The 17263-nt window shown below is 40.2% G+C and overlaps 1 protein-coding gene across 2 annotated transcripts in view; it reads right to left on the bottom strand.

The window, feature by feature from the left end:
- The window catches only part of gpr158a (G protein-coupled receptor 158a), a 58995-nt gene extending 43220 nt beyond the window's left edge, over positions 1 to 15775 (bottom strand). For both annotated transcript variants that reach the window (XM_017406306.3, XM_017406307.3), the window contains exons 1-2: positions 14664 to 15775; positions 946 to 1051 (exon numbers count right to left, since the gene is read on the bottom strand). In XM_017406306.3, the coding sequence (XP_017261795.1) occupies positions 946 to 1051; positions 14664 to 15517 (960 nt within the window). In that variant the 5' untranslated portion in view covers positions 15518 to 15775. The remainder of the gene's footprint in view (positions 1 to 945; positions 1052 to 14663) is intronic.
- Positions 15776 to 17263: the final 1488 nt, after the last annotated feature.

Genomic DNA, 17263 nt, shown 5'->3' with positions numbered 1-17263 from the left:
AAATAGCATTTTGCAACAAGATAATCACTAAGACCTATTAGAATTAATTTAATCTCCAATCAAACGAAACTTCTGATATTCCTAAATGTAAACTTTCAGACTTTCTACCCATCACATCTATTCAGGTCAACAAGCTGAAAAGCAGATACCTTCACACCACGTACAATGAAACATGATCACATTCAGCAGTTGGTGCAGGGAAAAAACTAAGTAGATTATTTTTTTTTATTCCTAAAAGTCACTGCTGATAGTTTTAGCATCATGTCTAAGAGTGGCATGCCTTAAGACGGGACAATTTTATAAAAAGTTAAACAACCATGGCCTTTTATTTCCTCTACAAGAGTAAAAATCTGTGTTTTGACCCTGGAAACAGCCCCTTAAAGACTTGAACCAAGCCTGTGCAGTCTACTTCCCTCTGTTGCCTAATGAGGACAAAACCACTCGGCCCATCTGTCAAGCCCGGTTTCACGCAAAGCGGTGCATTCAGTGTCAACAGACAAACACATCATATATCATGACAACGCAGCCTTGATCGAGGAAACAACTGAGACGAGGCGCAGCTGCCTTCAATAAAACTTCACGTGGAAGCGAGACATCCTTCTTTACTGCAGCTTTGACACATTGGAGAATTCATTTAAAAGGATGTATATCAACTCATTCTGTACCAAACATTTTATTTACTATTAAAGGCAGGAGTATGATTGATGTATGTCACCTTTTGCATCACGTGTATGGGAAACACACTCATAAATCTAAAGGATAGCTCAGTTGGTAACATTGAGAAATAATCTTGTTTTGTCACAAGACACGCAGGTTTACTGATGTTCCTATGAGTGCTTCATGGGGAGTCAGAGATGGGCGGGGGTGACTGAACGGGTGTCCATTACGGTCCACTTTTACAGAGAGGATCAATCTCTGTCTGAGCCACATGTCCGGCACACTCACCTCCATGGTGGTCAGGTTGCATCGATGGGTTCCTGCAAACCAGCCGTCGGAGGAGCACTGGTCGATATCAACATCCTGCAGATTGACGTCCACCCGCACCACGCCCCTGCAAGACAAAGAGGGCGCCGTCAGCACAACAGCCGGACAAGCAGGAGCGCAGGGTAACAGACTGGTTTCAAGGTTGATGATGAAATAAAGTGATAAAATGAGAACAACAGGCAGCTGACAGTGTTCGGGGTCGAACCTCACTGGGCACTTTGAACATTCCTGTGAGGAGTTTAGCGTGGTTTCACGCCTGATCTTCTCTGCCTCTGCTCTAAACTCCAGATTTGTGGAGGATCCCAAAACTCTAGAGGACACCTGTGATTTCTGCTCCTTTTGTTTTAGTATTTTAAGTAATGTTGGTAGTTACTTTCTCTTGGCAACATTTTTTGCAGGATTGTAACTTTCCATTTTTAGGCCTTTACTTGATTTTATTTTGCTGCTGGATATTGTTTTTGTGCTTTATTTTTACATGCAGCACTTTGGTCAATTCTGGTTGTTTTAAATCCTTTTTACCAATGATTTGATCTGAACTGCTGATTTAAAAAGGAGTTTGTTTAAAACACAAAAAGCTAGTGTCCCATAATTCCAGACTCTTGTTCATCTGCCGGAGATGTTTTTTCTTTGGTCTTCCACTTGTCCACTTTATGACTTTTAAGAATTAAATTTATCTCCATGGTTGGATATAAGAACTGGACAGGAAATGAGTGAAAAAGTAACCAAAGAAGAGCTTAGAAAAACCATCAGAAAGCTTGGAGAACTGTTGATCAAGACCACTTTAAAAGATTACAAGAAAATCTGGCTCCTTGGAATCAAAATAAAAAGAAGTTAGGGGTGGTTTGTTCAACATAGTATTAAGTGCTTGTAGTTTTTGTAAATATTCAGTACAGTTCAGCTTTTTTTCCTCTGCTCTCCCATAATGCTGACAAAAAATGAGTGTCATAATTTTAAAGGTACTTAATGCAAACTATCAAATCAAACATAAAAAGGTTATCCTGAACTACATCAAATGGTGCAGTTTAAGAATGTTTACACCAGTAGTTTTTCAGATATATTGATATATAATACTGAAAAGGAGGGAAGCACTCAATGTAAACAAAGCACTACTATCTACATACTTTATGCAACACAAATAAATACGTACAAATACATCAAAATTGTCAAACTTCTCCATCCTAAATAGCTAAATGGTTTACCTATTTTCAGTCACTTTGGCTGTTTCTGTAAGTAAACAAATTCTGTTGGTTCACAAAATTTGCTTATAATTTTTAATTTAATTTTGTTTTTTACGTTATAATTTTTTATTTGACCAGTCTTTGTGACACTGCAACGAGCCCCTTTAAAATAAAACAAATTAGTAAGAATTTATCGTTCCACAAAGAAAATACACAGGTTTAAGAATGTTTTCTTTAGAGATACCCTGGGCAATTAAATTTAATTTAATTTTGCTCATCTTGTAGGAAGTATTGTTCAATCTAAACTGTACTTGTGCTCATCATACTGCACATATTTTAGAATCAGATGCATTTGTTGTCTCGGGAATATCAAAAGTCTCTGTTAATCTACAAATCTGACAATTGTGATATTTGGAAAACGGGAATTAAAATTTCTGTTCCTATAATTTAATCCATCTTGCAATAACGCAATAAACTTTAAATAAATCACTTTACATGACAAAATGCCAAAAATAAATAAATAGCTCAAATATCCAAAAGCAGTGGCAGCTTGAAGAGGCGAGAATCAGCAGCAGAAAGTTCAAACGGGGCTGCAGAGGATTTACACTTGCTTAGCTTTCTAAAGCTCCGTGAAAAGAAGGTCAGCCTGTGATTCTGGGGGTCAGCCTCTGATTCTGATAAATCTTTTTTTCACCTGTGCGGCGTGTGTGGCACTGACTGCAGCGAGCGCACACATTATCATGTGCTGCTCCTGCAAGTTTCCAAGCAATACAAGATTTTTCAAATTAGGTTTAGGACTGTGTTTAGGACTGCGACCTCAGCCCACACGAAGGGTTTTTCACGATAAGATTAAAAGTGAAGCACAGCCAGCGGCAAGTGTTGTTGGAAAAATCTATAACTTGGTGAAAAATTTGATTCGCAGCTCTCAAGAGTTCCAGCCTGGCAGAACGAGTGTCGTGACACAGAGATGATGTGCATCGACGAGGGGGGAAGAAACTATTATTTTTCTGAACCAGCTGCTGCAGATTTTTCACACTAAACTTTTTGCATAAACTCCAGTCAACACAATCAGGAAATCAGTTGCTTAGTTCTGACATTCAAATCTAATAATGTCTCTGAAGATTTACATCAACACTTATTTCATTTTGTTAAGGGATTAATACATCATTTTATTTTTGCAAGAGCAAAAACTGCACTTTTTAAGGCCCCCTTAGAGAATAAATGTCAATAACAATATATAAAAATGTTTTACTTAAAATATAATGATTGTTGTTTTAATTACAAAGCTTTAATTTCTCTCAGTAATATTATTTTTTCAAATCATTATTGGATAAAGTTTTGTTTTAACAAATGAACAAATGTTTTCATGTGTTGTTGGACTTGTTTTAATAATGATCACAGCTTAGTGATTGTCCTAAAGTCAGGACGATACAGGTAATCTATACCATCTTTTTTTTTGTTACTTTTTTTCTTGTTGAACCAATTGCGCATACTTTTTTATTAATCATCAAATTCCATTTTGGTGATGCAGCAAACTCCGTGTCTATTATCCACCAGTAAAGACAGGCAGGAAGGTGGAGGAAAGAAAAGTCCCAGATTTTAACCAGTTCCCACTGCAACGAGGACTTTCAGCCTCGACTCTCAACTGAGTGAGTTATCCACCACCAACACCAACTCTGGTGCAACCAGTTTTAGCAAATTAACCAACCTCGTCTCACAGAAAACATGGAGTCACTATGCTGCCATGTGTTGTGTAGAAATATATCGCAGATAACATGGAAATAAGGTAAATTCCAACTGAAAGACCATAAAGAGCTTTGCTTCGTCTTAGTGAGTGAAAAGGTGTTTAATGATGAGTTCAATTCCAGGTTTAAGTTTTTAATTCATCTCCTATCAGTTCTTATCAGTGTAGGTTTATGCAATATAATTGGTTAGAACACATGTTCATAGGTCCATATGTTTACAGCAAAACAACAACAAAAATCTTAAAATACTGTAGGAAAATGTTAAGAAATTAATATATTTTGTGCTATTTTTTCTTTTCTTTTTGCAGCTACACAATCCAATCTAGATAACAAAATTCAGTAAAGTGGCAAAAGCAAATTATTTAGGCAGCAAAGGCTGGCTTAAGAGCACCCACCAGCATGAATATTATTAAATAATGACAGCATTAAACATTTGAAACTCTCTGAACGAAGTAAAAATCGTTATTATATCCAAGCCATGAGAATCTCGACAGTGGAAATACTCTGGGATTTCATACAAACACCTCGTCCTGTCTGCTGCTGCTATTTGTGAACCGGCACAGCGTGGTTTCCATGGCAACGCCTTCGCCGAACCATCTCCGGCGGTATCTTGGCCAAACAACACATGAGACAGAGGATGCTGTCAGTGTTGCTGTGTCACTTCGAGGAAGGATAGGATGCAGAGTTCGGCATTTCTGGAATTAAAACAGTGGAGCAAAAACCTGCTGGGACAGGCTGTAAACTCCGAGCCGAGGAAAATAACAACGAGTGCTGATCTGCGTTCAGGTTTTTGAATGTTTGACTTCACATCCGAAAAAGCACAGCTGAATTTAACGCTAAATGAAGGTTGAAAACTGGAAGAGTTTTGCTTTTAGTAAAGCTCAAAAGTTGGGTAAATTGTATAATGACAAGCCTTTACAATGATCTGTGGTTTATTCAACTTTCTTTATAGAGATAAAAACACATAAATCCACTTTTATCCAAAATATAGTTTGACACTATTGTGGCCCTTCTAGTGAGATGAAAAAGCAGGCTACGGCAGAAATTTGTGCTGCTTTTGGGTCTTGTAAAAGAAAAGTAAGCAACACAGCAGCGACACACTGTATCCTGTAGGTCTTAACATGTTAAATCTGATGACTCACTCTAATTCTTCTCTTAAGCTCTTAAGTTATTAAAGTGAAAGTCGATACCAGGCAGTACCGAGGAAACAGTGATACAAAATTACCCAACGTCTGTTTAGAACCGGAAGGTTGCTTTATCGGAAATGTTCTTCTAACAGACCACCCCCAACAAAGCTGGCTGTAGGTAGACATTTAGACATTTTTAAGTGAGATTTTAGACTTATTTGTGGGGGGGTGTTTGAGTCTGTCACTAAAAATGATACCTTTCCAACAAGAGCTGCTCTGTTAGCAGAGAATAAACAATAAAGAAAGTTTTATTTAATGATGCCAGTATTAAATATGTGTGCCACATATGTCAAATTAAGGCTTCTGTTTGGCAACTATTTTTTATGCTTTTCTGAACTGATGAAGTTATAATGAGCTGGTCAGAAGTTCACAGAAACTGGAATTGGTTTAGAAAACTCTGACTAGTTCATGTCATTTTTTTTATTAATGTATTCACATTTATTTTGTTTTTATCTGAGGATGTCAATGTCCATGTGTGACCTGCAGTCATGTATCTGAGCCCATTTCAAGGGCTCAGAGTGTACTAGAAATGACTTGATCTTTGCCAGGTTGTAATATATTTTTTTTAATTTAACATTAAGTGAACCAAAACACACAAGAAATTCAACTATGCCATTATTTATTAATCAAAAATAAAGCCAAATAAAGCTGTGTGTGAAAAACTAATTCCACCACATGATTCAACAGTTTATAGAACCTCATTTAGCAGAAATCACTTTACGTAGTCTTTGTTTCTGTGACTTTATCAGCTTCTTAAATGGTTGTGGAGGAATTTTGGTCCACTCTTCTGTCTAACATTGCCTTAGTTCATTGAGGTATGCAGACACGTGTTTCTGCTCTCCGAAGGTCTCAAAACAGCATTTCAGCTGGGTTGGGGTCAGGACCATGATCAGAGCATTGAAGCACCTTGATTCGTGTTGTTGTTGTTGTTTTCAGCTGTTCTGTATTTGGGATCATTGTCCTGTTGGATGACCCAGTTTGGTCTAAGCCAGTAGTGTTCAGTCCTGGTCCTGGAGGGCCATTATCCTGCATGTTTTAGTTGTTTCCCTTCAGCAGATTTCTGCAGAAGCCTGCTAATCACTCAGACATTCAAATCAGGTGTGTCAAAGCAGAGAAACATCTAAAACATGCAGGATAGTGGTCCTCCAGGACCAGGACTGGATACCATCAGACTGATAAAAGTTTATAATCTGGGTTAATTGATGAAGCAGAACAATTTGTAGAAATCTGTCAGCCACACAAGTACAATTGGTTGTTGCAGTTTAAATTTGCTAATGTAAGTTAATGACAGCGTTTGTGTGTATTTCTGTAGTTAGACGCCTTTGAATTTATTGCACAGATCAATATGGTGTGAGTTATTTTGTAAGGTGCATGGATAAATATACCTTAAAGCAAAAAAATATTGCTGCTTTGGCATGTTCTCCAGGTGTACAGCAGTCGTTTTACTACACCCAGCTCCCAGTGGACACGCCAGGCGAGCACAAGGCTCTATTTGCTTGTATTTCTGGTATTAATAACAGCTGGTTTGGTCCTTCCTTGGGGCAAGCTGACCTCAGTGTTTTCTCCTGCACTGTTGGTTGTTTAGCTGAGAAATTGCTTCCAATTCTTTGTTATATAACAGGAAACCCAGAGCACGGGAAAATGGCCATTTGTTTGTAATGTAGGATTCATCAAAATGTCTGTTTTGGTCGCAGCTCGACGATTAACGCTTTCTCTGGGTATGCTTCTAAAACCTGCAGTGTAAATAAAGAAGAAAATGGTCTGCTTTCTCCCTCTTTTTTATTTTCGTGCAATCACCTCCTCTTCTTTGCTTCTGCTTCCAACTCCCTGGGTGGTCTTTAGCATCCCAGCCAAAGTAGACATATGGCGTATAAAATAGCTCGCGAGAGGAGAAAGGGAAAAGAGAGCGTCTGCTGGGTATGACACAGAGATAATGGCTGAGAACGCTCGCAGCGCAACGGCCGGGTCGTAATTTTTGAAAGTGGCGACGAGGAGCGCGAGCAGAGGCATCGCGGTGGCCGTCGAGGGCCCCCGGGCGTAAAGACAGGATTATCACAGAGAGCAGGAGATAGAGGTGCCCCAGGAAACAGAGCGCTCAATCCTTTCATCCACCGTTCTTTGTGAGTTTAAAGGCCAGCCCAGTGAAGAGAGGGGGCATCCCGGCAGCAGGGGCCTCCTCTCTTACTGACATTCTGCCCCAACGTTCGCTCAGACATTACAAAGTTAACGGGAGGCAGATCTGCGTAATGGTTTATGAGCTACAAAAGGATATGCTTTGTAACAAGTCCGACTTTAATGGGAGCTTGAGTGGAAACTGAATGTCAGGCTCATGTGCTTTGAGCTTTCACCCAAACAAAGGTTTTGATGCAAGCAAGTTCCGTGCAGATGTATGGGACTGAACTTTTCCTGTAAAAAGGCTGCATTCGGACGCTAAATCTAGCAACTGCAAATAATCATAAACCTTAATCTTATCGCTTCAAAGCCTCACGATTTTGATGCGCTTTGCTAAAGAACCAAAAATTCGAGAGCAAATCTGAAAGCACAAGCTTAAACCAGTTCTATTAGATTTTTTTAATTAGCTGAAAAGACTTTGGACGCCCACATGAGCTTGCGCACGCACCCCTCCAGACCTGGTGTCTTGCAGGAACACATTTCTGTCCTTTAAGGAGGGCACAGTTTGTGCATTATGTCACGGCAGCTCACAAAGCTAGAGCCACTCAGCCTTCCCAATGAAAATGTCTCCTCCGTGATGGAAATGCATTAAGCTGACAGGACGCGCCGAAGCTAATGTGAGTCAAGCCTCTGGGCACAAAGCTGCTTGTCTACTAGCATTTCAGTGCAGCCCGGGTCATTTTATTGAGTTCTGTCGCCGAGCATCAAAAGAGATTTGGCACCCGTGGGGGAAAAGATAGAAAGCAAATAAAGACTGCTTCCATTTTCAGAAAGCTGGCTCATTTTTCTTTTTTCTTTTTTTCTTTTTTGTCCCAGTTTGTGCAATCTTTCTAAAGGAGCCTTCTCAGAACAAAGTGGAATATTAACAATGAGAGTTCATAAGACAAACAATTTTTTTTTGTTTCAGCCTGATGATAATTCATATTTAATTTAAAACATCCTAAATATACAAATAACTATCTCACAGTTTCTGCCCTATTTAAACTCATCTTCTCAAACACTGTATGAACTTTTCATAATAACTCATAACTTCAATTTTACCTTGAATTACAATTTACCTGATGTTCCTGATAGTTTCATGAAGCATCAGAAGGTGATGATGTGGTAATCGAAAAAAAGGACAAATATTTATGTCTTTCATTAAAATGTATGTATGATGTAGAATCAAAACCATTCTTTTGAAGCTGCAAGTTATTTTTCATCGGTTCAGTTATGTCCTCTTTATGTTTACTATTACCCACAACTTAAATAATTAGTTTTTATTTTTGTGAGATATACAGAAAAAACGACATTTATTTTTTCTTTCTCCAAAAACTTTCAAGAAACTGCACATAAAGGTTTAATAACAATATCTCCATTTCCCTCAAACCAGATTAACTAAAGAATAAACTCACACTTACACTACTGTGTAATTACAGCATCCCTCATTTCTTTATATTTTGCTTCCAAAAAGAAAAATAATCCTTTATAAAATCTGCTTCCAGGTAAATGCTTTTTTCTTTTTCTTTTTTTTACAAAGACTCAAACAAAAAGCAAATATTTACAGAAATCCTGGCTTATATAATTGCTTTATTGTCTTTTTAAAATTTTGCTTCAAAGCAATCAGACTTTTTTGTGTTTCTCTAAAAGGGTCCTAATCAATAGTTCTTCAGGCCTCAGGAAGCTCTTTCTTTTTTTGAACTTCAGACATATTTCCGCTCATTTCCAATCACTGCTCGTTTTCAGGTGAGTGTTTTCTTTTGGTTTAGTCTCTTAATTTAGACCTCCAAATCCTTCACACACTAAAAGGCTCCTAAACTCAAGAGATGATTCAATGTCGTGTCCACAAGTACCAGGCAACTTAGCAAAGAACCCAATCTAAATCGGATATTTTGCTAAAAAGTAGCTAAAGTTACTAACTAGATGCTAACTGAATCTATAAAAAAATACCACAGTTTGACACATAAAACAGCATTTTTGCACCAATAAGCTGATTCCCCAAAAGCTGTTAGCTGAAAGCTTGGCATCCAGGAGATAATTAGTTTAAAAATAATACATTTTTTGGTCCTGTGTCAGGTCTTTCTTAAAGCTTTGACTTCCAGGTACTGTTCATCTGTTGCAGATAGTTTTATTTGTCCTGGCACTTCTTTTTCTCCTCCTCTTGTCCACTTTCCTCCTTTGTTTCCCTCCTCAGCACAATATGCTGCCATGTTCAGGCACAAGGCCCAGTCAGAAAAGGAGTGCAGCCAAAGTCCAAAGGAAAACTTTAACATTTCTTCAGAAAGTCTGAAAAACTGTTGATCAAGACAAGCTGAAAAGAAATTCTGGCTGTTTGGAAGCAAAATATGTAAAAAATAAAGTTTGAATGAAGACTTTTTCACAGTAACCTACTTTAGATTACAGATTTATTAGGGTATTATTGCAAAAACCCCTCAGATGTCCTCTGTAACATCAGACATGAATTATCCCTGCCTCTGTTTACAGCAGCAGAAAGCCAAAGTGGTTTTATTTTCTGTACGGCTGGCATTTACAGGACATCATATTGACATGCCACCTGACTGAGCAGAGGAGCCCCACTGACGTCAGGAGGAGCACCTCGGGGAACTTTAACCCCCCCCCGCTTGCTTCAAGGTTCGACTCATTAGTTACCATGTCACCATGCTTACATCCTCATTGGGTTTAAAGGCTTCAGTGGAGCATTTCAGCGAGCGTCTTGTTGCCATGATAAGCTGCAAATATTCACTGAATTTACTCTTGAATTACCTCTTCTTTTTTTTTTTTTACACCTACATGGTTTCAGCTCAGTTTAGCATTAAACATTATCGTATTTAGCCTCGAGAACTGTTGGGGTTTCTTCCTATTTGTTTCTGGATGGAGTCCATGGAAGCAGATGCTGCTGGCTCCTCCTGGAGCTCGAGGCCTCCCACTCTGCTCCCGTCGAAGCCTAGCTGCCCAGCGCTCTCCTCTGCCTGTACAGCAAATCCAAAGGCAAAGTGAAGTGCGAATAAAGACAAATCTGTATGTCTGAATACGACTTATTTAGCCTTTGAAAGAATATGCTGAAAAATTGTGCATTTTCGTACCATTTTGCGTTGCTTTTTTAATTAATTTCCCTTCATCTAGCACTGCTTCTGCTTCTGCCTGAGCTTCACCCTCGAAGCAAATAAAGCTTGAGTCAAGAAAGATGAGTTTGAAGTGTGTTCACCGAATACATACACCTCATTTTCTCTTCTGTGTATCACCACTGTGTGTGTGTGTTGTGCACTGCATCTGAGTTTAGAGTGATCTCCCAATTAGGACGGCTCATCCTAAAGAACGCCTGGAACTCCAACAATGCCTTGCACACAAAAACACACACACATGTGCCAACGTTAAAACTGAAGGTGTTTATGCCAATTTATGTCTGTGCTGCTGAGGAGACTGACGGGAAGAAGAGAGATGAAGTGAGAAGTGTGATTTCTCACACTTTTATAGAAATAACAGGTCGATCTATCAGAAACGCATGTCTGCAAAAATTGCACAGCGCTGAAAAGACTCCTTTGAATTCCCAATCCCCTGACAGCAGATCGCTAAATTATGTTCTAGGAAGTCCCATTAGTTAGCAGTGAACACTTTTCCTCAAAATGTACTCTTGTTTTTCTTCAATGTAAATGCCATATTGGCTGTCAGCTACTTTGTGTTTTTCTTGTTTTTGGTTTAGCAAAAGATTGTGGCCATATGTTTTTGCTGGAGCTCTTGTTTCTTCTGTCACCCCTGCATGCTAAGGACAAGGACCTGTCTCAAAATGAAGATTTGAAGAACTATATTTTAGACCTTTTATTTTCTTTTTACAATTTGTCACAGTATCTGTGCAAAGTCTTTAGTCATTCCTTATTTCTTTACACTTTCAGACTTTCTTGTAACCTTTAAAATGGTCTTAATCTACAGTTCTTCAGACCTTCTGGTGGTCTGACACTTTATCTTTAGATTTTGGTCTGAGCCCACCTGATCATTTTCAGATGAATGGACTTTTGCGCTTGTTACGCCACTTAAATCGAATCTGTGAATCATTCAGACTCAGAAAGACACAAAGCTGAAAACTTATCAGCGAACCTATTTTAAATTGGATCTTCGTGTTCTTTGCTTTTGGCAGTCTGCCACGAAGACAGAACTTGTTGTTTCTTTAGTTGAATCTGTAAAACGTACACAGAGTAGCACAATTTGACAGCCACAAAATAGTATTTTAGCTTCTGGTGTAGCTTCAGTTTTTAGTATTTCCACTGAATGATGATGCATCGCTTCGTAGGAGTTTCTTTTCTTTTACTTTCAGATACCGTTCATCTGCTGCTACCAAAGGCCAAAGAAAAACGTTTGAAATCCCTTCAGAGAGTCTGTTGAAGAAGAGCTGTTGATTCAGACCCCTTTCAAAGATTACACGTCTGGTTTTCTGGAGGCAAGACATAAAGAGAAGTAGGGTCGGTTTAAAACATTGTGTTTCCTCGTGACACATGAATAAAAGTCACACAAAGTCACCTTGTGTTCTTGGAACATCATCACCTCAGACAGGAAGCGAACACATCGCCTATCCAGACCCGTTGTTCTACATCATTCATTATTAATTCATCCCAGTATCGATTGTGTATTTATCTGAGGAAGCTATAGACTATATTAGCCGGCCACTATGGTTTCTTGTCTGCTGCATCTCAAAGATGGCTGTCAAGAAAGGTGGGAAATTAGATTTGACAGGAAAGGGCACAGGAATGCGCAGAAATCGGACTCCGCGGCCTCCACTAAACTGTACGCCGATTTGAGGAGGCGTGATTTGCATTTCAAAGTCAAATATAAACATAAAACCCAGCTGTGACGGGTGTCAGCGGTGCTGCAACACAAATGCATGACAATCCACTCTAATGAATAGCGGTAAAACATGTTATCTGTTTAATTTCATTGCGACAATTAGATCAGCCGAAATGCCAGCCTCGAATTTAGTTCATTATGACACGTCAGTACTGAGGTTACCATTATGTTTCCCACTTTTCTGACGTCCACCAGGCATTTCAGTTGTTTTTATTTTCTGCACCCTGTATTGATTTATTTCCCGCTTTTTTTTCCACACTAAACATAAGGTTCCCTGTAAGCAAAATCAGGCAAAAACCCATCAGGACGCATTTCATGAGACTTGGAGTGTTGGCAGAAGAAGAGCTCGTTAAATGTTGGTGTGATTCGAGATCACATTTTGTAAAACTGGCGAGAAAGAAAACATTAGTCTTGGCACGAGACTCCTCGTATGCAGGGAACAATGCTGTGAATTTTGGGTCAACCTGGATCTGATCAATCCCCTGGAAAGTGAAAGGAAACAATGACAAAAATCCCCAGAGGTTTTCACATTTTTTACGCCACCTCAAAATGTGTTTATCTCTCAGAAACTATCATTATGACAGGTTAAAAAAGGGATGGTTTCACCAAATTCCTTATAAAGTCTCACAGTCCTGCACACTCCAAGTAAGAACATCAAGAAACTCAACACCAGCATCACATTTGAAATTATTTTTCATACCTTTAGAAGGTGGCACAGTTTTAGAACCACGGTTTCATTCAAAGCTGGTCCCAGAAGGCACTTATCTGAGGTCAACATAATGACAAAATGCAAATAAAATACAATTATGGGTCTGCAAGTATCCCTAAACTTCCTTATAAACATGTTTGTTTGATAGAAATCTACTGAAATGAAATAAAGTATCAACAGAGCTGGATTCCAACAGGATTTGCAATCAAGGCAAAAAGTTCTGGCCAATATATTCATGACCATAAGGTTTTAGGTGTAGACAGGGAACGATAGAAGCTCTAATTCATTGTTTATTAGTGTCAAACCTGCTCATCATAAAGAGGAATGGAGAGAAGCTTCATCTGATCATTTCACCTGTGTTATTATAATTAGGGCTTTTACAGATAGGTCTCTGACTAAGACTATTAAGTAGATATGCAAACAAACCTTACAGCAAAATTATATCACTTAACCCAAACAAGCCTGAGTGTTTGATCAGAAGACACAGGGAGGTGAGAAGGTACTTAAAGATCAATGTATATTAAATAAGGTAAATGTGTGAACCTCAAGGCACCGAATGATTACGTTCCTGGTCAAAAAAAAAAGGGTATGTAGATGAAAAAATTTAACTTTAAGTGGGTGGATCAATGGCTGGGCTTTAAACAAACAAGCCTCAGGAGCAGCTCCTATCTTTATTTTTAGATGAGTTCATAATTTTCAAAAACAGAGCCTCAAAAAAATAAAAAATAAAAATTCTGTCATCAGGTTTAAACATTTATTGGCTTCTTATGTAAAATTCACCAATATTTAACCTCATGTCATCATCACACTGGACTATTTCAGCTACTTATAGAGTATTTTTATGTTTTTAGCTGTAGTTCTACAACCATTTACATTACTGTGGATATGTAGTTTTAAATAGTGGATATTAACAAATATAACCACTGTCTGGATGGAAGAAGTAAGGGATCAAAAAGCTAAAAAATGTAAATGGAAGAAAGTATCTGTGATGGTTGATTTTGAACCAAAAACAATCAAACAAGTGGCAGATTGATGCCTTGGAGTGTTACGAGTTAATTTACTACCAAATGACTTTAGTGGGAGTGTGTGTGAAGCTGCTCTAAGAGGCTATAGTTTGGGATTTCACTGAATAATCAGGTTTTGGCTCATTTTCAATCCGATCTTGTATGCAAGCTACTCAAGTGTATCAATTAAAGATTAACTGAAGGTGCTACAAATACAACTATAACGGTCTGCATTAAATATTCATTGGTCAGGACCCTCTGGAGCTTTAACTCTGAATTATTCCACTTGCATATCACCAAAACATGTGGTTATACCTTCAAGCTGCAGCCAGGATTGTAACAAGCAAGCTGACATCATAGCATATTCTTCACCCTATTGTGTTGGCTGCTTCAAAAATAAATGGCTGATTTAGAAGAGAAAGAAAAGACAGTTCCTGCATAGTAAAGCATCCAGACAAGTGAGTCTGAAAAATGAATTAGGGCCTGTAGCCAGAGGTTTCCACAGCAGCTACATCCAGTAACATCAGGGTTATTTTTAGCCTCCGCTGCCTTGTCAGACTAGAGGAAAGGAGAGAGGAGAGGAGAACCCCCCCTTTCCTGTAACAAGGGGGATGTCGGTGAGAGGCAACCCTGCATTTGGAGGGGAGTATAGGGAGGCAGGTGTAATCGAATATGGAGGTATTTTCAGGTTTTGAGGTGAAGTGATGTTTAAATCTTACCTTTAAGATGACATCATTGTTCTGATTTATTTGAAGTGAGAGCTCCAGAGCTGGGTCTTAAACTTCATATGTGTGATTTTAATAAACAAAAAAAAATATTATTTTGGAAGCTTGCTTTTGGAAAATAAGACCTCCCTTTTGTGTTCCTACCTGAATTCAGGCGCCAGGTTGGACTTCAAACCATAAAAAGCAGCTGATAAAGTCAAAAGCCAACGAGGAACAAAATTCCCGTTCTCGCACTCCAAGTAAGGGGCAGACCATTTGACGTGGGTTCTGTCCGGGATGAAACTCTCCGCTCGTTTTCTCTCAACAGACTGCAAATCTTGGCTCAGGAGCCTTTTGTGGAAGCTGGTGTTCCTCCCGTCCTTCATCTCGTGGTACCACTCAGTCTCTGCGCTGCGGTTGTGCAGATGGCGGTGCGCCACGCTGCCGGAGAGGTCCTGGAGCACGATCTCCCCGCCGGCCCTGGTGGCTTGGAGGAGCACCAAGGGCCCCGCGAAGGATGGCCCCCCGCCAAAAGTCACCACCGCCCGGTGGATCTTGGTGTCCCCCTCCAGGATGCTCCTCACCAAGGCGTGGTACCACTCGATGTCTCGCCGGAGGTTGTGCTCCCTGGACCTGTTGGCTTGCAGGATCATGTTGAGGAAGTTCGTGGCGTGCAGCACCGTGTCCAGGACGCCGCTCATGGTGTGATGCGGGGCCGCGTGCGGAGACCCTCCACGCACGGAGGGGAGCTCGTACTTCCGCGAGCAGTTGGCGTGCCTCAAGGTGGTCGAGTCCCCCGTGTGCAGGAAAGCCGTGACCACTCTGGGGAGGTGCGCCTCGCTGATCCTTTGCGGCGGCCCCGCCGCCTCCTGCGCACTGAGCTGCGCCAGCTGCCGGCGGTGCGTCTGAGCGCCGGGGATCGCCTCCTGCGCTCTGGAGCCTGACCAATCCGCGGATATGTGGCTCGATCCAAACACGAATCCCACCTGCAGCAGCAACGACAGTCGGAAAACAGCCATCTCCCCTGCAGAAAGCGTCCACAGATGTTTCTATTTTCTTTTAGGGGGGGTGGTATTTCTCTTTCTGCGTCGTCTAATCTACCGAATTGCTCCGCTAAACCTTCGCATCACCACTTGTAGGATTTTTTTTCTTTTTTTGAAAACCTCGCCTCTGTTGTTGGAATCAGCAGACAGGAATCCCTTCCCTTTCAACGGCCTCTCCAAATCCCGTCTTCTTCCTCCCAGATGCAGCTTGTTGATGTTGAAGATCCGCTTGCAGCTGTTTCCCCCCCTCCTCCTCCTCTGTAGACAGTCTTGGTTTTGCTGCGCGGCGGATGTTCTCCTGCGTGTGGTAGACTGAATCAAAAGGAGGAGGGAGGACGAGAGGGAGGGGTAAATGAGGAGGAGGGGAGTGGGGTGGGGGAGCAGGTTCCTTATATTTATATATATATATATATATATATATATTAAAAGGAGTCTGGGAGTTTCTCACTTGGATGACAAACGCACTCCGCCCTCTTCCGACCGCATCAGACACACCGGGATCCGGAGCTCCGTGTCCTCCGTCGCCTCATAGGGGCTCCGGGAGCGGCATCGATCCGCCTTTGGCCGCTTCTCCTGTCAGTCACGGAGCCGGAGCTGTCCGCGGTGCTGAAACCAGCAGCCTCGTTCATCACAATTAGGCGCCTCATTCGGACCCATTGATCAACATCAAGAGGTGTTTAATCGCGCTTTGTACAGAAGCGTAACCGCATCAAATTTGATTCGAACCTGTAAGCCATTGCTTTTAAACAGATCTATTCTTCTGATGAATACATTTCCATTAAGCATGAAGGTAAAATTTAAAGTCCCAGATTTTTTTGGAGAAATGCATATCCCCCGCCGCCTTTCATGCCAGAGTTTTAAGCTCGTCTTTTGTTGAAAAATTACGGAGTTACCTTCACTGGCTCTGACGTGAAATCGCAAGACCTCGCGGGATCTGTTGGTGCTCGGAGTATGTGTTGTGAATGACTCTCAGTTACTACCTCGTTAAATTTGATCTCATTATCTGTAATGTTGACAGCCATTTTTGTGTTGGCTAAGGTCAATTAGTTGTGGCGGCCATCTTGAATTGGATTGACTCCAAAAGTTAATCAGTGATAGATGTGCATTCAGTCATAACTTTCCAAAAGTTTCATTAAAATCCATCCAGTGGTTCATGAGATATTTTGCTAACAGACAAACAGGGTTGACTCTAATCGTTAATGTCAAAGTTTTCAGCAAAAATGTCACGCAATGTGTGGCGCTCAGTGTTTGTGTTAGGGATGATGCTCAGCTGCTACCACATCATATATTAGCTCAATATCACTAAAACTGACATGATTGTAACCATTTTTCTGTTTGATAAGATCGATTAGCTGTGACTGCCATCTTGAATTGGGGTGACTCCAAATGTTATTTAGTTGTAGATGAACATTTAATGATTTCTTTATGAATTTTTTACTTTAATCTGTTGAACAGTTCAAGAAAAAAATTGCTAACAGACACTCACAAGGGAAACAGTTAGTTTAAAGAGCATTTTTTTAAAGCAGGACTGTATCAAGGAGTCTGGATGGATCTGCTTTATCTTAATTTTCTTTTCCTACAACATAGTATAAGATTCTCAGACATGTTTACAGGTTATGTAATAAAACATACTATATCTAATTCACTGACAAACAGTCAGACAAGCTGACTGTAGATAAATCCTGATTTAAAGGCTGCTCATCTGTCATTGGTGGACATGAC

This window comes from Kryptolebias marmoratus, linkage group LG21 (assembly GCF_001649575.2).
Source record: "Kryptolebias marmoratus isolate JLee-2015 linkage group LG21, ASM164957v2, whole genome shotgun sequence".
Taxonomy (NCBI): domain Eukaryota; kingdom Metazoa; phylum Chordata; class Actinopteri; order Cyprinodontiformes; family Rivulidae; genus Kryptolebias; species Kryptolebias marmoratus.
The sequence above is the reverse complement of the archived record's forward strand: the minus strand, read 5'-3'. Positions and strand labels throughout refer to the sequence as shown.